The following is a 27,900-nucleotide window of genomic DNA, read 5'->3' on the forward strand; positions in this document are numbered from 1 at the left end:
GGTAAAGGTAACGTATACTAATACTAGGTTCTGTTTGCTCCTAGCTCTCATACTCCCTTAAAGACCTTCGCTTGAAAACACTACAGTCGACCAATTACAGACGAAAGGGTGTAGACGTCGGCTACCGAACTTCAAATTTGGCCCAATAAAATGGTTTGTGCGCGACCAGACAAAACAAAACCTGCCAAACACCAAAATGGCACACATTTTCAGCATAATATATGCGCGTAACGACGCGCCACGTTTCGACTGGATAGTATGCGACGGCCTTAATCCTGCATTCTTCAGCCTCATGATATCCAGCCATAGAGGAGTGAAAAAGAACAGGTCCAATCACACACAAAGAACAGACTCACCAGCCAGAAAAAAGTATCAAAGTTCCTTCCTTCCTGAGGGCAGTTACTGGAGTCCACAGCAGCCAGTCCTTCAGTCCTAAAACTGTTACCGCTGTCGTGTGGACTACAGATAAACCCAGTTCACTAATACACAAATGTACATTACAGCAGGAAAACATGGGGCATTGGGGGCTTGGCTGGTCCTCCACAACACCTAGGCCAACCCACTGTGGAAGGGAAACCAACCCTTTCAAGTCCTGGTTGTCAGCTACTTTGGGGTGGAGGAGACAAGGTCAGCAAGTATAAGGCTGGGGCATCCTCCACATCACCTGTAATTCACAAGCTTAACTGTCACTGTTCCCCACTCAGTTTAGTAGGGTGTTGGGCCTCACGATGGAGGTGTTGGAGGGGCGATGGTGTGCCCCCGGACTTGCTGGTCCTCCTCAGGCATTAAAGGGGTGTGTGGGGAGGTTACATGGTGCTGGATAGAGAGAGAGATGGGGGGCTGGTGCTGAGACAGAGGTTAGATCTCCTCAATAGATTCAGCAGGGACCAGTCCTCTCTTCTTCCCACTGCTTAGCTTCAGGAAACCCTCACTGTCCTCACTCTTCCCCACACAGATCTGAGAGAGAGAGAGAGAGAGAGAGGTGTTTGGGAAAGCAGTGGAAGCAGAGAAGAAATATATGGTTTTGGCACAACTACAGGGCAAAGGAAGAAAGATGAGACAAAATGAATGTCTCACCTGATCCTCCTTCACTGGCATGTGGCCCATCCCTCGGCTGGCAGGGACAGGCTGGGTGACCCTCCACACCCTCTCCCCTGGGCGCACCCTCTGGACGAAGTTAGCAGGGAAGAAGCCCACCTTGTCTCCACTCTTCCCCTGTCACACATATGACACATAGAGTAAATATGACATATACTCAAATAAATAAATACAGTTCTGTATTCATGGTGACTAATACTTCTTTGGAGTTGATTGTTCACAATTATGTTCTAATTTACTTTGCCTGGATGTGTATGATTTTGAGTGTTTTAGTATTGTTGTGAAGTGAGTGTCCTGTAAACTGTCCAATAAAATGGAGACCTGTGTATGTGTTTCTGTACCAGTGTTCTGTGCTCTAAGCTGAGTGTTAGGCACTGAAGGGTTTTTACTGAGCCTCGCTCCTCTCTGCCAGAGACTGAAAGCAACTATATCCAGAACATTGAGAGTGACTGAAGCTCATTACCAACTTAATAAAAAGCTCTTTCAGGTCACAACGCTAGTTAAATTCATTATGTTTCCTTCTTAAAGCGATTTTCTGAGGAAATCATGTTTCTATTTCTGACTGCCTGGATGTTTAGGAAAGGCCAAAAATATGGCAGGTGTTATAGTTCATACTCACACGCCTAACTAACGCCTACACACTCGCGCCTGCAAGCAAACACACACACACACACACACACACACACACATTTACAGTGACGTTGATTATTCATTGCCCACCTTCCACCACTCTTCATTAGAATCATCAGTGACCAGCACCCGATCACCAGGCCTGAGAGAGAGAAAGAAAGAGAGGAAAATAAGGGAATGGGGGGAGGGGAGAAAAAGCAGGGGAGAGAGTACATGAAAGCCAGCATTAAAAAAGAGAAGAGAACAATATAGGGAGAGAGGATTTCAAACAAATATGACCACAGAGTATAGGGACTATAGACTGAGTACTGTACTCACTTGGGGATTAACTCCCCTCCCATGACTCATAGAGGTGGCGGCAGGTATCCTAGCGGTTAAGAGCGTTGGGCCAGTAACTGAAACGCCGTTGGTTCGAGTCCCCGAGCCGACTAAGTGAAAAATCTGTCGAGGTGCCCTTGATTAAGGCACTTAACCCTAATTGCTCTGGATAAGAGCATCTGCTAAATGAATAAAATGTAGGTAAGGAACAGGTGACTTTGATGCCTACACACAATAATGCTGTTTAAAATAGCACCAATCTTTGGATGTGTAACTGGTGTAATAGTTCCAATCATTGGCACCTACTATAAAAATTATTTGCCCTTGCTATTTATTGGCAATGATACTGCAGCCGCTAACAGTCCAGCAATGACAAACAAAATTATCCTGGAGAGAAATGTATTTTTATTTTCTGCAATAAATGTAGTCATAGCTGTATTGTCATAGCTGGGGGTATTGCAGTTCATACAGTACATATAGGTATCTTGGTTGTAAGCACGGTGTCTGACAAACAGTAACTCTGTCTTGCTACCTCTATCTTTCTCTCTCGTACAGACACACGCATTCCTGGACGCACGCACCCACGTATGTATGCACGCACATACCTGTGCAAACACACACACATTTATACATATAGAATAACTCGCAACTCACAGACCCTAAAGAAAACCACACGCAGACATGCATGCACAACATACGGCTGGCACAATGACCAACGTTTATGGATGAAGAGCGACATGAAAATAACCGTCATAACCATTGAAAGAAAAAACATTATTATGATGATTTTTTTGGGGGGTGGAGCGAACAGCCGACTGAAGACGGGACGGCCGGGCATTCGTGTGGTTGAGTCCATTTTTGCGGTAACATGGACTCTTTACAACGTGATGAAACTTTGTTGCTCCTTGCTGAAACAAGCAAGGTGTTGTAGCAAACGAGTCTTCGGTTGCCTAGGCAGCGCCCCCTCCCTGCATTAGCAGAACACATAGCACACAATTTGACTGGTAAACTCCTGGGTACACTGCAATGGCTGCCTGGTATTGTGATGCAATAATTTCCATGGTAATGTAGAATGTTCATTCAAATGATGTTGACTGATGTGGCTCATGCAACGTAATGTATGTTTTGTAATGTCAGTTGAGTTGAATCAACAATTCACAGCTCATATTGATTCCTGCTTTTACATCCTGCTTTTACTTCCACCCACTATGCCATAATTGACTTGAATGGGGATGCCAGTTCTATTAATTATATTTCTATGGCAGGACGTGCAGTCAGCGGCAGAGGAAAGGAGAAAATGTGAATTTTTTCCCCCGGCTATTTGAACAGTTATTACGGTGACCGCGGTCATTTGGCTGGCCAATTACCATCATCCAAAATTCCATGACCGCCACAGCCCTATGCACAAGCACACACCACTCACAAACACATAAACATTAATCAGACTGATGTACACAGACTATCCAGTATCCACTGTCCTATATACAGAGGTAGTGTACTGTCCTATATACACAGAGCTACTGTACTGTCCCCATTACACAAATTCTCTATATGGAGTCCCTTGGGTGTCTGCTGCTGCCCTATTTGATCGTCCTGGCCTGTCTCTCACACACTCACACACTCTCACACACACACACATACATACACCCGTGAGACACCAGATGGCTGTGAACCATCCCCATGGCGATGTCCCTCTTTTTTTACCTGCACCCACAGCTCTCTTCTCCTCTCCCTAACACACATCCTGACCTTTATACTCCTCTATCTTTCCTCCCTCATCCCTTTCCTTTCCTTCCTCCTCCTCTTCCTCTCACTCCCTTCTACCCTCTTCTCTCTTCTGCTGACATTCTTTGCTTCTCTTTCGTCTCTCCCTTCCCCCACCACGCTGTTCTTTCCTCTCCCCCTGTGCTCATGTCTGTTTCAAGCTGTTCTCTCTATCGAGTCCCTCCATATTTCATCTCAAATTCATTTTCAGTGTCTTTATTCAGCCCCCCAAAGCGGTCTGTGTGTATTTGTGGGCGGTGATGGTCGTTGTGTTTTATAATTAGCAGGCTGCACCTCCTTAAGGGTTCCTTCACATTGTCCCTTCTACAGATGGTAAGGACGTTTTCATCTTGAAGAAATGACAGATGCAGTAAAATACTGGGAAGGACACACATGCACGGAAGGACACACGTATAGGTACATACAAACCCACACAAACAGACCCCATTCGTTCACTCACTCTAGTCCGAGGTCGTTGTGCTCCTGAGGCAAGAACTTGTAGAGCGCTACATAAGTATGGATAGAGTGAACCTCAATACGCTTGGGCACCTGGATGGAGGCAGACAGGGAGAAGGAATACAGACGGAAATGTTTCAGTTAAATATAGCGTCTCTGAACATAAGGTCAGCTAGCAGGAAAAGGACTGTGTGTGTCTACCTTCACACTGGTTTCCTCCACAGGCTCCTGGAGCTGCTCACTGCCCCCATCCTCCGGTTCAGCCTTCTCGTTTTCACACTGAGGCAGATCTGACAGACAGAGGAGATGGGTCACTCAGCCTGAACGACCAGGTCAGACAGGACACGTCACCACACACAAGCAAGCATGTGCATTCTCAAGACACACACACACACAAATACATGAGGGCACACACACGCAAACAGACACACACACACACGTTCTTACCCCCCGTCTCCTGTGGCATCTCCTCCTCCATGCTGTACTGCCTCTGCTCCCCCTCCTCTCCTCCTTCCCCTCCTTCACCCTGAGAAACAGAAAAGAAAAAATAGGGATTTTAAGAAAACAAATCATAGAGGAAAAGATGCAACAGTGTGAGAGAGGACAAACTCGGGACGCATTGAGACACTAAATCCTGTTATTTTCAATTATTGTGTTTCTGTAGTTTTCTCTGTCATAAACATATACCAGCAATTCTCCCTCCCTTAAACTATAATTCTCAGCTACAGTATATCTCTATGACTCAGAGCCTGAGAATCTGTTCTCAGTCAACTTACCTGGTAAAATAAGGGTTAATCATTTATTTTTATTTTATCAGCCTTCATGTTGTACGGAAACACAACAGGACAAAAGAAAGAGGCTCACATGCAGGTGATGGAACACGTGAAGATCGAATACAGGGTCACATGAAGGTGAAGCCACCATCTATAGACTCACTAATTAACAGGCTGTGTGTCCTCATGGTACAGGTGGTGACGTCATACCTGGCTGTGCGTGGGCGACTCGGACATGCTCCCAAAACTGGAGCGGCTCATCTGGGCCAGGGACGTCCCATAGCGCAGGGCTGCGTAAATAGGGTCCACACCACGCCCCCGGCCTGCCCCTGAAAACACACACATATTTAAACCACACGCACAGACACACACGAGTGCAAGCAGGCACACACACACACACACACACACACACACAACCTCTTAGAAGCTGCATCACAGATTGGGATCATATGTATAACTGCCATCATAACTGCCATTAAGGGAGTCCAGAGCTCTAAATATAGCTTTAATGACACAGTCCCAGACAGACAGTGACCTACTTAAGATCTGACAGAGGGCACCAGTAGGCTCTTTACAAGTTTGGACATTGTATTTTCAGGAAGTACAGTTGAAGTTGGAAGTTTACATACACTTAGGTTGGAGTCATTAAAACTCGTTTTTCAACCACTCCACACATTTCTTGTTAACAAACTATAGTTTTGGCAAGTCGGTTAGGACATCTACTTTATGCATGACACAAGTAATTTTTCCAACAATTGTTTACAGATTATTTCACTTATAATTCACTGTATCACAATTCCAGTGGGTCAGAAGTTTACATACACTAAGTTGACTGTGCCTTTAAACAGCTTGGAAAATTCCAGAAAATTATGTAATGGCTTTAGAAGCTTCTGATGGGCTAATTGACATAATCTGAGTCAATTGGAGGTGTACCTGTGGATGTATTTCAAGGCCTACCTTCAAACGCAGTGCCTTTTTGCTTGACATCATGGGAAAGTCAAAAGAAATCAGCCAATAAATAAATTGTAGACCTCCACAAGTCTGGTTCATCCTTGGGAGCAATTTCCAAACGCCTGAAGGTACCACGTTCATCTGTACAAACAATAGTATGCAAGTATAAACACCATGGGACCACACAGGCATCATACCGCTCAGGAGGGAGACGCGTTCTGTCTCCTAGAGATGAACGTACTTTGGTGCGAAAAGTGCAAATCAATCCCAGAACAACAGCAAATGACCTTGTGAAGATGCTGGAGGAAACAGGTACAAAAGCATCTATATCCACAGTAAAACGATTCCTGTATCGACATAACCTGAAAGACCGCTCAGCAAGGAAGAAGCCACTGCTCCAAAACCGCCATAAGAAAGCCAGACTACGGTTTGCAACTGCACATGGGGACAAATATCGTACTTTTTGGAGAAATGTCCTCTGGTCTGATGAAACAAAAATAGAACTGTTTGGCCATAATGACCATCGTTATGTTTGGAGGAAAAAGGGGGCTACTTGCAGCCCGAAGAACACCATCCCAACCGTGAAGCACGGGGGTGGCATCATCATGCTGTGTGGGTGCTTTGCTGCAGGAGGGACTGGTGCACTTCACAAAATAGATGGCATCATGAGGAAGGGAAATTATGTTGATATATTGAAACAACATCTCAAGACATCAGTCAGGAAGTTAAAGCTTGGTCGCAAATGGGTCTTCCAAATGGACAATGACCCCAAGCATACTTCCAAGGTTGTGGCAAAATGGCTTAAGGACAACAAAGTCAAGGTATTGGAGTGGCCATCACAAAGCCCTGACCTTAATCCTATAGTAAATGTGTGGGCAGAACTGAAAAAGCGTGTGCGAGCAAGGAGGCCTACAAACCTGACTCAGTCACATCAGCTCTGTCAGGAGGAATGGGCCAGAATTCACCCAACTTATTGTGGGAAGCTTGTGGAAGGCTCCCCGAAACGTTTGACCCAAGTTAAACAATTTAAAGGCAATGCTACCATATACTAATTGAGTGTATGTAAACTTCTGACCCACTGGGAATGTGATGAAAGAAATAAAAGCTGAAATAAATAATTCTCTCTATTATTATTCTGACATTTCACATTCTTAAAATAAAGTGGTGATCCTAACTGACCTAAGACAGGGAATATTTACTAGGATTAAATGTCAGGAATTGTGAAAAACTGAGTTTAAATGTATTTGGCTATGGTGTATGTAAACTTCCAACTTCAACTGTACATTGTCGTTTCAATGTTTTGTGAGATGAAATTGAAGCATTAGTGGTAGAGGCTGTATTGAGTTCATGTTTTTTCAGAGTTTCAGTCAGAGCGAGAATCAGTTGGGAGTTGGAACTGGTTCTCTATTCCAGGTAGAGCCCCGTCAATTTAAACCTAGATTTAACTAAAACTAAACCAGTTATTTCCCTACTCAACAGTCACTGTAATGGCAGCCAGATGGGCTGTTCTATCTAACCTGATGTGTGTGATGACAGGTGATATTCCCAGCCTGCCCTGGCTCAGAACCAGACCCAAGGTGAGTCCCAAACGGCACCCTATTCCATTTATAGTGCACTACTTTTGACAGTGCCAAGGGGATAGGGTCCCATTTTTGGACAGAAGCCCAGACGTCAAAGTGACAGACCTGGGGTTATGGTGGTGAAAGTGAGGGGGCAGGTTAACTGAACACTGATGGATGCCTGGAGGAAGGAAACAAGGAAAGAAGAAAGGGACAGCAGGTGGAATGAGAGCTGACCCTTATTCATAAGGATCTATTCTATAGGGTGAAGGACAATAATCACGTCCACTTCCTCAGGGTGCTAGGATAGGACACACACATGCAGATGGACATGTGCAGAATACACACATGTATTCATGCACGACACCCCACACATGGATGCAGATACACAAATCCACACTTTCTTTACCGGGCATGCTCACCTTGGGTGGGCTGGACCTCTTTGACGACAGCCAGTTGTTCGTTGGCCAGCATGGGAGAGCTGAAGTTCCGCTTGAACGCCCCGACCCCAGACTAACACACACAGAGGAGGGATAGTAATCAGGATTTTCTGTTTATATTCATTCATTTTTATAGCCTGTGTTGCTGGTTTTCTATTCAGCTAATGTATGGAATTACATTCCAGTAATTGAAGTAGAGAGAGAGGATGAGATAGGACGGACTTAGCAGCAACTGTCTGACCAACAGTCAATACAGTCAACACGCGCACCCATGTGCATGTACACACACACACACACACACACACACACACACACACACACACACACACACACACACACATAATGAAACACTCACACAAGCACACAGCCTACCTACACTATCACAACTGCACACAGAACACACAAACAATTTCACACTGAATTAGGCACGGGGACTGTTTCAATGGAGATATTGATTTCCCTGTGTGCTGACATTGAGATGAGCTATTAGCACTGTCATAATACAGGGATGAATGGCGTTTCTTTGTTCCTTTCAAAGATATTCTGGCTCATCGTAGATAATCCTCCCATATCTCTCTCTCCCTCCCTCCCTCTCTCACACACTCCCTCTCAACTTCTCAGTACAGTATTTTATTCTACATCCAACAGCTCCTGAATTTCTCAGTGAATTTCAAACAACGTTGTTCAGGGACCTGACTTCCCCTACATACCAATGGCATCTATCTGGCATACCTTTCCATTGCACGGCTGCTGGGACAATTCTGAGGTGCACCACAGGTGAGCGCCCATCTTACAGGTTTTACACCGAAGACCCTGTTTAGAGTTACCTACAGAGAGAGAGAGAGAAACATACAAGAAACATGGTATAGAGGAGACGGACCCACTGGTTGCCCTCTAGGTTACAGAGAGCTGGTAGTCCCATCCACCAAACTACCAGGTGTGAAACAGGGAAGGGACTCAGGGGGTATGCTAATTTGGTATAGAGCAGACCTAACTCACTCTATTAAATTAAATAAAAACAGGAACATTTTACATTTGGTTAGAAATTCAAAAGGAAATTATCTCAACAGAGAAAAATGTCCTCCTGTGTGCTACCTATATCCCCCCACTAGAATACCCATACTTTAATGAAGACAGCTTCTCCATCCTGGAGGTGGAAATCAATCATTTCCAGACCCAGGGACATGTAATAGTCTGTGGCGACCTAAATGCCAAAACTGGACAAGAACCTGACACCCTCAGCACACACGGGGACAAACACCTACCTGGAGGTGACAGCATTCCCTCCCCCATATGCCCCCCTAGGCACAACTACGACAACATAACCAACAAAAACGGGTCACGACTCCTGCAGCTCTGTTGCACACTGGGTATGTACATAGTCAATGGTAGGCTTCGAGGGGACTAAGAAATGCTATAGATGGAAGGAAAGTAGTGTTGAAACCTACCAAAACAAACAAATTCAATCCATTCTAGACAACTTCCTGGACAAAATGTTCCACTGTAATAGTGAAGGTGTAAACTTGGCAGTAGAAAACCTAAACAGTATATTTGACCTCTCAGCTTCCCTATCAAATCTAAAAATCTATAACAGAATACCAAAGAAAAGTAATAACAGTGATAAATGGTTTGATGAAGAATGCAAAAACCTAAGAAAGAAATTGAGAAACCTATCCAGCCAAAAACATAGAGACCCAGAAAACCTGAGCCTACGCCTTCACTATGGTGAATCACTAAAACAATACAGAAATACACTACGGAAAAAGAAGGAACAGCATGTCAGAAATCAGCTCAATGTAATTGAAGAATCCATAGACTCTAACCACTTCTGGGAAAATTGGAAAACACTAAACAAACAACAACACGAAGAGCTATCTATCCAAAACGGAGATGTATGGGTAAACCACTTCTCCAATCTTTTTGGCCCTATAACAGAGAACAAACAGCAAAAAAATATACATGATCAAATGCAAATATTAGAATCAACTATTAAAGACTACCAGAACCCACTGGATTCTCCAATTACATTGAATTAACTACAGGACAAAATACAAACCCTCCAACCCAAAAAGGCCTGTGGTGTTGATGGTATCCTCAATGAAATGATAAAATATACAGACCACAAATTTTAATTAGCTATACTTAAACTCTTTAACATCATCCTTAGCTCTGGCATCTTCCCCAATATTTGGAACCAAGGACTGATCACCCCAATCCACAAAAGTGGAGACAAATTTGACCCCAATAACTACCGTGGGATTTGCGTCAACAGCAACCTTGGGAAAATCCTCTGCATTATCATTAACAGCAGACTAGTTCATTTCCTCAGTGAAAACAATGTACTGAGCAAATGTCAAATTGGCTTTTTACCAAATGACCGTACAACAGACCACATATTCACCCTGCACACCCTAATTGACAAACAAACAAACCAAAACAAAGGCATAGTCTTCTCATGCTTTGTTGATTTCAAAAAAGCTTTTGACTCAATTTGGCATGAGGGTCTGCTATGTGCGGTTAAATTGGCAAAAAACACACACATTTCTTTCCACAGGGCCGTGGGGTGAGACAGGGATGCAGTTTAAGCCCCACCCTCTTCAACATATATATCAACGAATTGGCGAGGGCACTAGAACAGTCTGCAGCACCCGGCCTCACCCTACTAGAATCTGAAGTCAAATGTATACTGTTTGCTGATGATCTGCAGCACCTAGATCTTCTGCACAGATTCTGTCAGACCTGGGCCCTGACAGTAAATCTCAGTAAGACAAAAATAATGGTGTTCCAAAAAAGGTCCAGTTGCCAGGACCACAAATACAAATTCCATCTAGACACTGTTACCCTAGAGCATGCAAAAAACGATACATACCTCGGCCTAAACATCAGCGCCACAGGTAACTTCCACAAAGCTGTGAACGATCTGAGAGACAAGGCAAGAAGGGCCTTCTATGCCATCAAAAGGAACATAAAATTTGACATACCAATTAGGATCTGGCTAAAAATACTTTTATAGTCAGTTATAGAATCAGTTATAGAACCCATTGCCCTTTATGGTAGTGAGGTCTGGGGTTCGCTCACCAACCAAGAATTCACAAAATGGGACAAACACCAAATTGAGACTCTGCATGCAGAATTCTGCAAAAACATCCTCCGTGTACAACGTAAAACACCAAATAATGCATGCAGAGCAGAATTAGGCCAATACCCGCTAATTATCAAAATCCAGAAAAGAGCCGTTAAATTCTATAACCACTTAAAAGGAAGCGATTCCCAAACCTTCCATAACAAAGCCATCACCTACAGAGAGATTAACTTGGAGAAGAGTCCCTTAAGTAAGCTTGTCCTGGGCCTCTGTTCACAAACACAAACAGACCCCACACAGCCCCAGGACAACAACAACAACAACAACACAATTAGACCCAACCAAATCATGAGAAAACAAAAAGAGAATTACTTGACACATTGGAAAGAACAAACAAAAAAACAGCGCAAACTAGAATGCTATTTGGCCCTAAACAGAGAGTACACAGTGGCAGAATACCTGACCACTGTGACTGACCCAAACTTAAGGAAAGCTTTGACTATGTACAGACTCAGTGAGCATAGCCTTGCTATTGAGAAAGGCCGCCGTAGGCAGACCTGGCTCTCAAGAGAAGACAGGCTATGTGCACACTGCCCACAAAATGAGGTGGAAACTGAGCTGCACTTCCTAACCTCCTGCCAAATGTATGACCATATTAGAGACACATATTTCCCTCAGATTATAGCGATCCACAAAGAATTCGATAACAAACCCAAATTTGATAAACTCCCTTATCTACTAGGTGAAAAACCACAGTGTGCCATCATAGCTGCAAGATTTGTGACCTGTTGCCACAAGAAAAGGGCAACCAGTGAAGAACAAACACCATTGTAAATACAACCCATATTTATGTTTATTTATTTTCCCATTTGTACTTTAACTATTTGCACATTGTTACAACACTGTATATATACATAATATGACATTTGAAATGTCTTTATTCTTTTGAAACTTCTGAGTGTAATGTTTACTGTTAATATTTATTGTTTATTTCACTTTTGTTTACTATCTACTTCACTTGCTTTGGCAATGTTAACACACGTTTCCCATGCCAATAAAGCCCTTAAATTGAAATTGAAATTGAAAATTGAGAGAGAGGTAAAAAGAAAAGAGGAAAGAGGAGAGTTAAAACAAGGACCGAGACCTGTGAGGAAGATACAGAATGTAGTAATAAATAAGGTTGGCATGTGATCAGAGCAGGTTCCTGTTTCATGTAAATCGCCCAGAGAGGGTTGATCAAGCACTGCCCTATTTCTATTGTGCTGGCACTGCCTGCTGAACTAAGCAGTGCATCATCAACGGTCCCTCTCAAAACATGGAGAGACTCACAACCAGCTGGAGGCATTTGGGTTCTATTAGTTTTTTAGTCACACCAATTCTTATCAAGCACTGTCTTAGAAACAAGCCTAGTTAGAGTGGAGAAATGTTCTTTGTCCTCTTTCTTGATATAATTAGTTTTGCGTTTTTCTTTTATATGTTGGAGAGAGAGAAGATAATCCCTATGACATTCAGCTGCATTGTGTTGAGTTCCAAACAATTTATTTCCAGTTCAAGGTTTACTTATTCACTGGTGCCAAACATATTGTTTAGAAGGATTTAGTCTAGAGCCCTATGATTACCAATCCATGACAAAGACGTGGAACCACAAACCAAAAAAACATGAATTGAACTGAATCTTCTATTTGCTCTAGCTCAGTTACAAACTGCACTAGGAGACTGGGAGAGAGAGGAGAGACTGGGAGCGAGAGAGGATATACTGGGAGAGAGAAGAGAGACTGGGAGAGAAAAGAGAGACTGGGAGAGAGAGAGGAGAAACTGGGAGAGACTGGGAAAGAGGAGAGACGGAGAGAGAGGAGAGACAGAGAGACTAGGAGAGAGAAGAGAGACGGAGAGAGAGAAGAGACAGAGAGACTGGGAGAGAGAGAGGAGAGACTGGGAGAGAGATGAGAGAGAGAGACTGGGAGAAAGATGAGAGACAGAGAGACTGGGAGAGAGAGACAGAGAGACTGGGAGAGAGAGAGGAGAGACTGGGAGAGAGAGAGGAGAGACTGGGAGAGAGAGGAGAGACAGGGAGAGAGAGGAGAGACTGGGAGAGAGAGGAGACTGGGAGAGAGAGGAGAGTGGGAGAGAGAGGAGAGACTGGGCGAGAGAGGAGAGACTGGGCGAGAGACGAGAGATTGGGCGAGAGAGGAGAATGGGAGAGAGAGGAGAGACAGAGAGACTGGGAGAGAGAGAGGAGAGACTGGGAGAGAGAGAGAGGATAGACAGAGAGACTGGGAGAGAGAGAGGAGAGACTGGGAGAGAGAGAGAGAGAGTGAGAGAGAGAGAGAGAGAGAGAGAGAGAGAGAGAGAGAGAGAGAGAGAGAGAGAGAGAGAGAGAGAGGAGAGACTGGGAGCGATGAGGCAGGCTACAGGACAGCTGGATCAGCTGGTGCGTTGAAGAAAAAACGATGATGTAAGCAAACACAAGCAAACGCAAGCACTAATAGCTTCTGCAATCAATCATGGTGACAGGAAGTAGATTTAGCAAAGAAGAAAAGAGTATGAGAATGTTAAGGGACCTCTACACACGCAGCAGCATATCAAATCAAGGGCATGTGAACACACTAACTAGACTTACCCTCAGCTGTCCGAAAACCAAGGATACACATATGAGCGGAGTGTAATACCATTTCTATGGTACCTCTGCTATTCTCCTGCATAAATTCACATTATAGTCCACCTAATGTTTGCTTCACTGTTATCAATATTACATTGTTATTGCTATTGAATAGGAATTAAATTATGTGAGTAATTTCAACTAATTATTCCAGTCATTAGCTACCTAGTCAAGTGCTGCCTTTGAAGTCTGTTCACTTAATAGTCAAGTGGATTCTAGTGTAATGGATAGTGGCAGTGACCTAATAAAGTAGTATTACTGATCAGCTAGAAATACAAGATCAAGCAACCAGGATAAATGTCTGAATGAAGCAACTAACCCTACATAGACACTGAGGCCTAAGCAGGCTGGTAGTGCCGAGAGGCCTGGGAGTAAAGTTCGCACCTTACCCACGATCAGGTGCTTGCAGAGCTGGCAGTGGGTGGGCTTGCGGAAAACGTGCTCCTGGAAGCAGTGGGTCACCTGCGTCAGGGGGCGGGCCGGGGGCGGGGCCTTGGAGGACAGCGAGGGGGAGGGGCTTAGAGACGGGGAGTGGGAGCAGAGGGAGGGGTTGGGGCTGAGTGACGGAGAGAGGGAGGGTGAACGTTCACTGGCGAGGGGAGAGCCAAGGGGCGGGGAGGGGGGTGGTGGATCGGTGATGAAGTCTGGGGGGAGACGGGCGTCGCTGTAGGACCTCTGGAAGAAGTTCTCCACACTCTTACTGCGCATCAGGGTCTTAAAGGAGAGGGAGCGCTTCAGACGCTGGAGCTGCAGGGAGGGAAAGAAGAGGAGAGCAAGAGGAGGATTCACAACAGATACCAACACGTTAGGGATTTAACAGGTACAATAACAGGTGAACGTACCAGTTGTTCCCCAAGAGGACAAACAAGCAATTTTCCATTACCAAGTTGTTTCCATAAAACAAGTAGTGTTGTATAATAGTTTAGAGAGCTCACAAGGCCATCCGTGTGCAAAACTATTTCATGGAAAACCGACAGCACAAAAGGACATTAGCACTCACATGGGAAAGAATAATTTGTGAAATCCCATTTAGTTGGGTTTCATGTAAGGTTGCTAGCGGTAACCCACTGGGCACAGACGTCAATTCAGTCTATTCCACGTTGGGACTGAGCCAGTTTACCCAGCAGCCTTATCACCCGCTATCAGCAACCAATCTCCTGGCTCCTTATCTGATTCAGTTCCTTTACAGGACCTATTGATGATGTCGCCACACCAGCCTGCCTCTGGCTCATTGTCAGTACGGATGATGGGCTTAAAAAACACACACATCACACACACAAACCTATGCATGCAATGTACACATACACACACACACACACACACACACACACACACACACACACACACACACACACACACAGCATCCTTACCCCACATACATGACTTGACTATCATTCATTCCTTATCAGCTCTATTGACCAAGCTGTTCCTGCATGACTGATAAATGAACACATGTCAAAGCCATCACTCCTGTATCCTGTCTCTCTAACTTGCATTGATTACCTAAATAAGTACATGTCCCCTAACTGACTGATGAGCTCCCCAGGCGCAGGTTGACTTTTATTGTCATGAATCTTGCGCTTGAGGCAGAACTGAACAATTTCTGCTAGATGGGCCAGCTGCAAAGTCAAACTTGGCTATTATCGTACAAATCCATGAAAACAATGTGTTTTTTTTTGTCTTAATTTAAGGTTAGGGTAAGGCATTAGGATTAGCCGTGTGGTTAAATTTAGGGTTAAGGTTAGAGCTAGGTTTAAAATCAGATTTTATGACTTTGTGGCTGTGCTAGCTAGTGACCACTGCAGAGCTGCCTCCAGGGCAAGATTCATGACAATAAATGCCAACCTGCTCCTCAGGCCCGAGATATTGATGATCATACATCATGTGGTGTTAGGTGTTATGGATGGTGCTGTGGTGAAGTATCTGTCACAGAGACACCATAGAGGTGACTGGAGGAAGAAGAGCTAGCAGAGAGAGGAGGGAGTTGTCCTCTCTGTCTGAATCTAAAAGAAGGGACCAGGGTAGGCAGACACACCATTGATCCACCACAGACACAGCTCCCTGCACTGTGCGTGCGAATGCACACCGGCACACACACACACACACTCTCTCTCTCTCTCTCTGTCCGTCTGTCTGCTGCTAGCAGAGCTTACGCCTCTGTTTCTCAGGGAATAGGAGATGAAAACAGTTTGTCCAAGAGAGCGTGTGAGTCAGAAAGACAGATAGCTACCCAGTGTTCCTTTGTACGTGTTAGTGAGCATAGAAGTGTGTGTGTGAGTGCACGCGTGTGCTTGTTTGTGTAAAGTGTGTGTTTCTCCCCGTGTCAAATCTTTTGATTACTGTTGATTATCTGAGTCTATGAGGATTGGGAATTGAAGTGGAGAGGCTGTTTGGTTTGACACACCTGTCAGTGCAGTGCTCCCTACGTAGCTACCATAAGGTGCGGTGCAGTGCGTCATGCGTTTGTACAGAGCATGTTAACTCAGAGGAAAGAAGCGTTGGCGTCATAGTAATAAAATCTAGATTCTATTACTATGGTTGGCGTAGCCTGTTGCCCGCACCGTGCTAAAACACGTCTCAATTAGAAGTTATCTAATAAAGCCTCTGTGCTGGGCCGTGGTCAAAAGCAGTTCACTATAGATAGAATAGGGTGCCATTTGGGACGCACCCAAAGAAAAATCCTTGTTTAACCTCTATTTTAATATTAGCTGAGAGGTCCACAGCTTATATTTCTGAAGCAACGCCAAAATTAACATACAGTACTTCCAGTTCGCTTCATGTATAGTAATCCAATAGACTCCTGTTCATAATGAATGTTTGATGTACTTTCTATGTGTATTATGTCCTTTGCATTCAATACCCACGTGACCTAGCTACTGTACACATCCAACCCTGGCATACATACAGTTGAAGTCGGAAGTTTACATACACTTAGGTTGGAGTCATTAAAACTCGTTCTTCAACCACTCCACAAATTTCTTGTTAACAAACTATTGTTTTGGCAAGTCGGTTAGGACATCTACTTTGACCATGACACAAGTAACTTTTCCAACAATTGTTTACAGACAGATTATTTCACTTATAATTCACGGAATCACAATTCCAGTGGGTCAGAAGTTTACATACACTAAGTTGACTGTGCCTTTAAACAGCTTGAAAAATTCCAAAAAATTATGTCATGGCTTTAGAAGCTTCTGATAGGCTAATTGACATCATTTGAGTCAATTGGAGGTGTACCTGTGGATGTATTTCAAGGCCTACCTTCAAACTCAGTGCCTCTGCTTGACATCATGGGAAAATCAAAAGAAATCAGCCAAGACCTCAAAAAAAAAATGGTAGACCTCCACAAGTCTGGTTCATCCTTGGGAGCAATTTCCAAACGCCTGAAGGTACCACATTCATCTGTACAAACAATAGTACGCAAGTATAAACACCATGGGACCACCCAGCCGTCATACCGCTCAGGAAGGAGACGCATTCTTTCTCCTAGAGTTGAACGTACTTTGGTGGGAAAAGTGCAAATCAATCCCAGAACAACAGCAAAGGACCTTGTGAAGATGCTGGAGGAAACAGGTACAAAAGTACAGTGAGGGAAAAAAGTATTTGATCCCCTGCTGATTTTGTACATTTGCCCACTGACAAAGACATGATCAGTCTATAATTTTAATGGTATGTTTATTTGAACAGTGAGAGACAGCATAACAAAACAAAAATCCAGAAAAACGCATGTCAAAAATGTTATAAATTGATTTGCATTTTAATGAGGGAAATAAGTATTTGACCCCTCTGCAAAACATGATTTAGTACTTGGTAGCAAAACTCTTGTTGGCAATCACAGAGGTCAGACGTTTCTTGTAGTTGGCCACCAGGTTTGCACACATCTCAGGAGGGATTTTGTCCCACTCCTCTTTGCAGATCTTCTCCAAGTCATTAAGGTTTCGAGGCTGACGTTTGGCAACTCGAACCTTCAGCTCCCTCCACAGATTTTCTATGGGATTAAGGTCTGGAGACTGGCTAGGCCACTCCAGGACCTTAATGTGCTTCTTCTTGAGCCACTCCTTTGTTGCCTTGGCCGTGTGTTTTGGGTCATTGTCATGCTGGAATACCCATCCACGACACATTTTCAATGCCCTGGCTGAGGGAAGGAGGTTCTCACCCAAGATTTGACGGTACATGGCCCCGTCCATCGTCCCTTTGATGCGGTGAAGTTGTCCTGTCCCCTTAGCAGAAAAACACCCCCAAAGCATAATGTTTCCACCTCCATGTTTGACGGTGGGGATGGTGTTCTTGGGGTCATAGGCAGCATTCCTCCTCCTCCAAACACGGCGAGTTGAGTTGATGCCAAAGAGCTCGATTTTGGTCTCATCTGACCACAACACTTTCACACAGTTCTCCTCTGAATCATTCAGATGTTCATTGGCAAACTTCAGACGGGCCTGTATATGTGCTTTCTTGAGCAGGGGGACCTTGCGGGCGCTGCAGGATTTCAGTCCTTCACGGCGTAGTGTGTTACGAATTGTTTTCTTGGTGACTATGGTCCCAGCTGCCTTGAGATCATTGACAAGATCCTCCCGTGTAGTTATGGGCTGATTCCTCACCGTTTTCATGATCATTGCAACTCCACGAGGTGAGATCTTGCATGGAGTCCCAGGCCGAGGGAGATTGACAGTTATTTTGTGTTTCTTCCATTTGGGAATAATCGCACCATCTGTTGTCACCTTCTCACCAAGCTGCTTGGCGATGGTCTTATAGCCCATTCCAGCCTTGTGTAGGTCTACAATCTTGTCCCTGACATCCTTGGAGAGCTCTTTGGTCTTGGCCATGGTGGAGAGTTTGGAATCTGATTGATTGATTGCTTCTGTGGACAGGTGTCTTTTATACAGGTAACAAGCTGAGATTAGGAGCACTCCCTTTAAGAGTGTGCTCCTAATCTCAGCTCGTTACCTGTATAAAAGACACCTGGGAGCCAGAAATCTTTGTGATTGAGAGGGGGTCAAATATTTATTTCCCTCATTAAAATGCAAATCAATTTATAACATTTTTGACATGCGTTTTTTTGATTTTTTTGTTGTTATTCTGTCTCTCACTGTTCAAATAAACCTAGTATTAAAATTATAGACTGATCATTTATTTGTCAGTGGGCAAACGTACAAAATCAGCAGGGGATCAAATACTTTTTTCCCTCACTGTATCTATATCCACAGTAAAATGAGTCCTATATCGACATAACCTGAAAGGCCGCTCAGCAAGGAAGAAGCCACTGCTCCAAAACCGCCATAAAAAAGCCAGACTACGGTTTGCAACTGCACATGGGGACAAAGATCATACTTTTTGGAGAAATGTCCTCTGGTCTGATGAAACAAAAATATAACTGTTTAGCCATGATGACCATCGTTATGTTTGAAGGAAAAAGGGGGAAGCTTGCAAGCCGAAGAACACCATCCCAACCGTGAAGCACGGGGGTGGCAGCATCATGCTGTGGGGGTGCTTTGCTGCAAGAGGGACTGGTGCACTTCACAAAATAGATGGCATCATGAGGAAGGAAAATTATGTGGATATATTGAAGCAACGTTTCAAGACATCAGTCAGGAAGTTAAAGCTTGATTGCAAATGGGTCTTCCAAATGGACAATGACCCCAAGCATACTTCCAAAGTTGTGACAAAATGGCTTAAGGACAAGGTATTGGAGTGGCCATCACAAAGCCCTGACCTCAATCCTATAGAAAATTTGTGGGCAGAACTGAAAAAAGCGTGTGCGAGCAAGGAGGCCTACAAACCTAACTCAGTTACACCAGCTCTGTCAGGAGGAATGGGCCAAAATTCACCCAACTTTTTGTGGGAAGCTTGTGGAAGGCTACCCTAAACGTTTGACCCAAGTTAAACAATTTAAAGGCAATGCTACCAAATACTAATTGAGTGTATGTAAACTTCTGACCCACTGGGAATGTGATGAAAGAAATAAAAGCTGAAATAAATAATTCTCTCTACTATTATTCTGACATTTCACATTCTTAAAATAAAGTGGTGATCCTAACTGACCTAAGACAGAGAATTTTTACTAGGATTAAATGTCAGGAATTGTGAAAAACTGAGTTTAAATGTATTTGGCTAAGGTTTATGTAAACTTCCGACTTCAACTCTATGTGTATCCTAGTCCCTTAACTGCCCTATTCAATGCCTATCCCCTGCAATTTCATGATAATATCAGGCTGGCAATCATGTCAGAAAGTCTAGGGAAAGTTTCTCTTTCTCTTTCTTTTTGTTGCTGTTCACTTTTTAAATCGGAAGCAAGCAGCACAGTGGGAGGAGGCATTGGGGAATAGAACATTATTCCAGTGAGGCAGAAGTCTCTGTGAGATGTTTGATCCAAAGCTGCAGTGACTGATGCTTTGTGGTCTTTGAGATGTTGTTGAATTTATCCCCCTCCAACATTTCTCCTCTCCTCAGAACCACCCCTTCCTTACCTCTCTGACTCACACGGAGGTAAATATATGACACAGCTAATTTCTACTCCACAATTGGTTTTCTGTGTACTATTTTAACTTGTTTTAACTGTCTGGTATTGGTTGGTAAGGAAGTATTGTATCGTAAGGCAAATTTCAGCGCAAGCAAACAATCAAGTATAATCTTATCTTACCATCACCCAGCAATCCCCTCCCTGACCGGACTACATTATTGTTCAGACTACAGGTTGACTACAGCAGATTGACTAGCTGGCCCTGGAGACCCACAGGTGTCTTCATATTCCTCACCCCTCCCACCTAGCACCACTCTCTGTAGCCATCCTCCGACCCAATATCTCCACTATTGCCTCCACTCTGGGTTACTTCCATAGGTGTTGGTTTAGAGTGCACACATTATGTCAATTAAATACAAAAATAAACCAGCACCAAGTTTAAGTGCTACACTATTTCTAAGTGCTACACTAGGAGATAATTCTGCTGCAGTGCTACTGCTAGAAGCACCACCAGTAGAATATTTTGTTGATGGTGGTGGAAAATGCTGTATCAGGTGCCGCTCCAGAATCTCCCATAAGTGTTCAATTGGGTTGAGATCTGGTGACTGAGACGGCCATGGCATATGGTTTATATCGTTTTCATGCTCACCAAACCATTCAGTGACCACATGAAACGATTCAGTGACGCTAAGCATGATGGGATGTTCATTTCTTAATTAACTCAGGAACCACACCTGTGTGGAATCACCTACTTTTAATACACTTTGTATCCCTCATTTACTCAAGCGTTTCCATTATTTTGTCAGTTACCTGTAGATGATAGATAGATAGATGCAAACAGGACTCATTTAAAATGCTGACAACAGAACTAACATTAGTCTAATGAAGATACAAATATCTGCAGAGTCTGTGTTGATGGAGGAAGTGGTGGGGATGCAGATGCTGTGTAGGTTGATGATGTTGATACGAAACAAGAGCAAAAACAGGTGGCCAGAGAGGAAGAGAGGAATAGTGGGGAAAGACACAAATGATCACGCTATGCAACAGTGTTTCTAAGGTCCAATTAAATGCAAGGGAATCCTATTGTGAGATGATTAAAGTAGCCAATCCGGTACTAAGGGTAATATAAACACTTTTGTTCTTTATCATATATGCAAGAAAAACAGAAGGGATATGAAACTGTTGAATGTCAAACTGTTACAGACCTATATCCATCCTGCCTTGCCTTTCGAAAGTATTTGAAAGCCAAGTTAACAAACAGATCACCGACCATTTCGAATCTCACCGTACCTTCTCCGCTATGCAATCCGGTTTCTGAGCTGGTCATGGGTGCACTTCAGCCACGCTCAAGGTCCTAAACGATATTATAACCGCGATCGATAATAGACAGTACTGTGCAGCCGTCTTCATCGACCTGGCCAAGGCTTTCGACTCTGTCAACCACCGCATTCTTATTGGCAGACTAAATAGCCTTGGTTTCTCAAATGACTGCCTCGCCTGGTTGACCAACTACTTCTCAGATAGAGTTCAGTGTGTCAAATCGGAGGGCCTGTTGTCTGGACCTATGGCAGTCTCTATGGGGGTGCCACAGGGTTCAATTCTTGGGCCGACTCTTTTCTCCGTGTATATCAATGATGTCGCTCTTGCTGCTGATGACTCTCAGATCCACCTCTACACAGACGACACCATTTTGTATACATCTGGCCCTTCATTGGACACTGTGTTAACAAACCTCCAAACGAGCTTCAATGCCATACAACACTCCTTCAGTAGCCTCCAACTGCTCTTAAACACTAGTAAAACTAAATGCATGCTCTTCAATCGAACGCTGCTGGCACCCGCCCACCCGACTAGAATCACCACTCTCGACGGGTCTGACCTAGAGTATGTGGACAACTACAAATACCTAGGTGTCTGGTTAGACTGTAAACTCTCCTTCCAGACTCACATTAAGAATCTCCAATCCAAAGTTAAATCTAGAATCGGCTTCCTATTTCGCAACAAAGCCTCCTTCACTCATGCTGCCAAACATGCCCTCGTAAAACTGACTATCCTACCGATCCTTGACTTCGGCGATGTCATTTACAAAATAGCCTCCAACACTCTACTCAGCAAATTGGATGTAGTCTATCACAGTGCCATCCGTTTTTTCTCCAAAGCCCCATACACTACCCACCACTGTGACCTGTACGCTCTTGTTGGCTGGTCCTCACTACATGTTCGTCGTCAAACCCACTGGCTCCAGGCCATCTATAAATCACTGCTAGGCAAATCCCCGCCTTATCTTAGCTCATTGGTCACCATAGCAGCACCCACCCGTAGTCTGCGCTCCAGCAGGTATATCTCACTGGTCATTCCCAAAGCCAACACCTCCTTTGGCCGCCATTCCATCCAGTTCTCTGCTGCCAATGACTGGAACGAATTGCAAAAATCTCTGAAGCTGGAGACTCTTATCTCCCTCACTAACTTTAAGCATCAGTTGTCAGAGCACCTTACCGATCACTGCACCTGTACACAGCCCATCTGAAATTAGCCCACCCAACTACCTCATCCCTATATTGTTATTTATTTTGCTCTTTTGCACCCCAGTATCTCTATTTGCACATAATCTCTTGCACATCTAGCATTCCAGTGTTAATACTAATTGTAATTATTTTGCACTATAGCCTATTTATTGCCTTACCTCCATAACTTGCTACATTTGCACACACTGTATATATATTTTCTGTTGTATTTTTTGACTTTATGTTTTTTTACCCCATATGTAACTCTGTGTTGTTGTTTTTATCGCACTGCTTTGCTTTATCTTGGCCAGGTCGCAGTTGTAAATGAGAACTTGTTCTCAACTGGCTTACCTGGTTAAATAAAGGTTAAATAAAAAAATAAAAATAAGAAATATGTAGATTTCACTGCTAGACTAAAGCTGCTCATTATGTATGGCAAGGGCACAGTCCCACTTTGAATGAGAGATGCAAGAGCACAGTCTCTCTAGCTCTCTCTGCACACACACACTCATACACACACACAAATACACACACGAACCCAACTGATCAAACAATGGGCACACACAGAGCACACTCACAAACACGTTTTCTCCCTCTCTCTCTCTCTCTCTCTCTCTGTATTTCTTCCAGACATATTGTGCTAGGCTGTGTGAAACCAAACTCCAAATAAAAGGATAGCTGCTCTACCTGGCTGGCACCTCCACCCCCGTCCCCCTCCTCTCTTCACCTCCTCACATCAGCAGTACCTGCCCCTCTCCTCCGCCCCCTCACCCAGACACCCTCCATCACCTGCACCCTGACAGCTCATCACCCGCCCATTACACTCTCCAGTCACTGTCCACACGCTAGACCTCAATACACAGCCTGTCAATCAGAGAGAGAGAGAGAGAGAGAGAGAGAGAGAGAGAGAGAGAGAGAGAGAGAGAGAGAGAGAGAGAGAGAGAGAGAGAGAGAGAGAGAGAGAGAGAGAGAGAGAGAGAGAGAGAGAGAGAGAGAGAGAGAGAGAGAGAGAGAGAGACCCAATTGCCAAAGCACATGCTACCTGCGGTATATCTGGAGCTTTTCCAGTGAACACATAATCATATGATACATGGATATTTCCTTATCTTTGCACTGCTTCACAGTCCTACAGCAGTGCATCCCTGTCAGTGACAGGCAAGACGTCACATCAATAAACATCCAAGCAGTGAAGGTGTTACACCAATTAAAGCCCCCCCCCCCCCCCATCACTCTGTGGTCTCTGTCTCTCAGCTCTGCCCAAAGGGAGATAGAGGAGTATTAGAAGTCTCAGAGGGGAAGACAGACACCATGTTATAGCACAGCCTAAAGCAACAACTCAAAAGCTAACTGAGGAAGAGCATATTGAATTTGAAAGTTTGGTGTTGTTGTTGTCTTACTGAAGGAATCATTAAAGTTCACATACAGTCTCCCTGAACTCTCCTGTATTCTGTAGGCTTGATCAAAGCCATCACAGTGGTTTTCTAAGGAGAGAGACTGGTGGTAAGTCAATCAAATATATTTATAAAGCCCTTTTTACATCAGCAGATGTCACAAAGTGCTATACAGAAACCCAGCCTAAAACCCCAAACAGCAAGCAATGCAGATGTAGAAGGACTGTGGCTAGGAAAAACTCCCTAGAAAGGCAGGAACCTAGGAAGAAACCTAGAGAGGAACCAGGCTCTGAGGGGTGGCCAGTCCTCTTCCGGGTGGAGATTATAAGAGTCCATGGCCATTAAGGCCAGATTGTTCTTCAAGAGGTTGATAGAGATGACAGTCTGCAACTACGCGAAGGGTGCTATTTTCATGGCTGCTGTCCACTTCTCCAGAATCTCATCTGTTCCTCAACACACACAAACACACACCTCAGCCAGTCTGGACATAACACACCACTGTGAGCCAGCCCAGTCAGCCCAGCGGCGACACTCTAGAGTCCTCCTCTCCTCTCCTTCTCTCTCATTGGCTCTCTGCCTTTCTCTCAATTTCTGACATCCTTCATCTAAGTTGGGACTAGTGGGAACACGCTGCAGGCAGCTTCAGGGAGCATCTGTTATCTGATGAGAGTAATTCTTCTTTATCTCCCTCTCATCAGAATGGCCTTGTGCTTGTGTGATATCTGATCCCATCAAATCACTCAAGAGGCCTTATCTTTTGGAGTGGCTCTGATTGTGTGTGTGTGAAAGAGAAATAGATGGATAGAAAGATAAGATAGAAGGATAGACGGAGAGATGGGATGTGTGCAGCGTGTGTGTGTGTGTGTGTGTGTGTGTGTGTGTGTGTGTGTGTATGCATGCGTGTGCGAGAGACTGACAGCAAGACCCCCACATCCTGAGACCATCAGACCCTGTCTATAGAGTCCATTCCCCACCCCCTGATCCGTTTATTTGGAGAGAATGACTTTAACATTTCCCACAGTGCTCATCTAATGGATTCTTAATAGACTACAACTGAGAAAGTGTCTTTGGGCACCAAGCTACTGAATTGCAAGCATTTAATGGGAGCTCCATAGACATCGCAATTAACCTACTATTTTAACACTGCCGGAGTTAACCTCAATCAGAGCCATGGGGTTTAAGGTGAAAGAGATAAATCATTGTGGCACTAACCCTTGATACTACAACCTAAGCTCCCAGTAATGAAGGGAGATATTAGTAGCTGACATTGAGGGATGTGTTTTCATCCTAGTAGTGATGACATGATAGGAACATTTTTGGATTGCAATGTCAGAGTGATGTAGTAAGTTTTATGCTTAAAAATAAATAAAGAGAGTTGCATCCTCTATATACAAGCTCCCAGTAATTTATTAGGTAAACCACTAACGTTTTGGCATCACTGTGCTTTCTTCAGGGTGATGTAGTAAACCATAGTAATCTGGAATACAAAAGAAATGTGCAGCATGTGTGAGCTGATTCAGTGTCTGTGTGAGACAGTGTGTGTGGCATGCATGTGTGCGTGTGTGAGAGAGAGAGTATGAGCGACTGAGTGAGTGTACGTGTGTGTCTGAATGCATCATGGTCCATGGATGGACTCAAGAAGACTGAATCGTATGTTTATTGCGCTCTGCAACATCGCTTACAGTCAGATGCCAGTTGTGTACAGACAAAACTGTCTGAACAGAGGCTAGTAAATGGAAGCAACCTGAGAGAAATGGGTGTGGCTAGTGGCTGCTGTCTGTGTGTCTGTTTAAAAAGGCACTTCAAGAAAAAGCACTTTAAACCCTGACACACTTCACAGTGTATTCTATAGCCTACTACTTCAAGGTTACCTTTCAAAATGGTGTCTCGCAGTCAGGTAGCATTCTATGCAATCACAAACCTCATTTGAACAACTGAGGCTGAGCATAGGTAGGCTACATCAAAGGATGTTGTGTGCCTTATGCTGCATTTAGAGGAGGGACGCAAATACCGTCATACCAGTCGGCATACGGGACAAGAAAGCAAGAAAGATGGTGATGGCAAAAGCAAGCCAGTACAATTTTATGCCTTGCTATGGTGATTTCAGTAAACAAACAGTGCAAATCAACATCCGGTAGAAAACAACGTTACGGCAGACGGCAAAAGTTGAAATATTTTTACTCTGGTGGCAAGTCCCGTGTAATTGCTTGTTTCTATCATGTTTAACCGCAGGGGCCCTTGAATTCTGGACTGTAAATTGGTTTGTATCAGTTGAGAAATTGCTTGGCACTCTTTAATCTCTTCCAGTAAACTAAATGTTGTGAGTGGAGTAGTGCTGTGAGTGGCTGCAGTGTTCAAACCATTTACATTCAAAACTAAACAAACTTTCCTAATGGGCCTAATGGTAAGAGAACCTGGACAGGACATTAATTCTAAAACATTCTGGAACAGGCGTGTCCCTTCCTTAGTAAAGTATTCTTCATTGAGCAATGCGCGTAAGCGCAGACACACACACAGCAAGAGAGAGAAAGAGAACGTTCCAATCCTCTAGCCCCCCTTACGTCAGACCTGACGTGAGTTATTTTATATACCCCTAGTGACGCAATTTACTGATCATGCGGTTTTGAAATACACCTGGCTGCAATCTATTGTGTTCAAGACAGTTGGGTTTATTACCATTCAAATTATGAAAATGAACTATATATATAAAAAAATATTTTACTCCAATACTGTAATAAAGCAGTGATTAACTATGATTTTTTTCTGATATTAAGTCAACAGTATCTCCATCTCAGCATCGTAAAGCAAAATAAAGATATCAATGTGATGGTGAAAGCAACAAGCACTTTTAACTTTCTGAAGCCAAGTCATACAGGCTACTGGTATGTGGTTGTCATGGCTTTCTGGCCAAATAGTATACGTGTTAACACAAAACAAACATATTCACCATGTAAAAACACCTGGAACAACCATTCAAACACCTTCACATTTCAAAACCTCCACTATCTAGTCAAAAGAACGGACTGCGTAAAACCTGCAAACCACTGTGGACTGAGGTTCAAATTTCTCCAGCTGGTTATCTTGCAAGGATATCTGTTGTTTCACCGCGGTCTGAACCAGTTGTCAGCCAGTGAGACATTTGAGTATAGTATACTACTTGCCTTGGACACCGGTGTGATGGACATGTTGCTTGGCGAGCGTTGGAGCTGCGTCTCGGTCTCCATCTCGCTGTTCTCTGTCATCATCAGTCTCTTCACGGGATGAAATGAGACAGTCGGGTGTATGTGGTCCGGGTTCCAGAATAATTGGACTGTTACTGCTGAATTCATTCAAATGTGAGTTAGTCAAAAGTACTGCCCAGTGTAGCCATTGAGATTGGCTAAATAAAGTGTGCCATCTCACCACGTTTTAAGGATTCGCGCGCGCGGGGAATAGGCAGGCTGTTGAGAATCATGCGCCACGAGATGCACAGGTTTACATCCAATTAATATACATCACAGGTCTAAAGGCATTTCAGGTCAGGGCTGCAGAAAGGGTGCAGTCTGTGGCGGTATTCGAAAGATTGGACCTTAGTTACGCATCAGCAAATAACCGTCCTATCCTGCCCTGCGAGGCAAGTAACCTACCAACTGCTATTCTCCCTGGTAGTATTATAGTTGTCAACTAAAATCTGATCCAAATACCTCATGTTGGAACAAGCAGGTGCGACTCTCCTAAAGAAGAACAAATAGTGATGTTTTCCAATCTGAGGGCTTTATAGTCCATTAGATTTCTAAAAACAAATAGTTTAGATGTTCCCGGAAGGTTTCTCGCACAAG

The 27,900-nt window shown here is 44.0% G+C and overlaps 1 protein-coding gene across 1 annotated transcript; it reads right to left on the bottom strand.

The window, feature by feature from the left end:
* On the bottom strand, positions 1-27,900 carry LOC311125643 (SH3 and cysteine-rich domain-containing protein 2-like). The gene is made up of 12 exons (XM_084199679.1): positions 27,485-27,900; positions 27,244-27,401; positions 14,120-14,477; positions 8,722-8,816; positions 7,972-8,062; positions 5,250-5,368; positions 4,714-4,792; positions 4,468-4,556; positions 4,271-4,359; positions 1,819-1,870; positions 1,078-1,215; positions 1-957 (listed from the first exon to the last, which is right to left on the bottom strand). The coding sequence occupies exons 1-12, from the start codon at positions 27,534-27,536 to the stop codon at positions 859-861; spliced, it is 1,419 nt and encodes a 472-aa protein (XP_084055805.1). The 5' UTR covers positions 27,537-27,900; the 3' UTR covers positions 1-858.

Source organism: Coregonus lavaretus (assembly GCF_964263955.1).
Source record: "Coregonus lavaretus genome assembly, contig: HAP1_SCAFFOLD_2049, whole genome shotgun sequence".
Classification (NCBI taxonomy): domain Eukaryota; kingdom Metazoa; phylum Chordata; class Actinopteri; order Salmoniformes; family Salmonidae; genus Coregonus; species Coregonus lavaretus.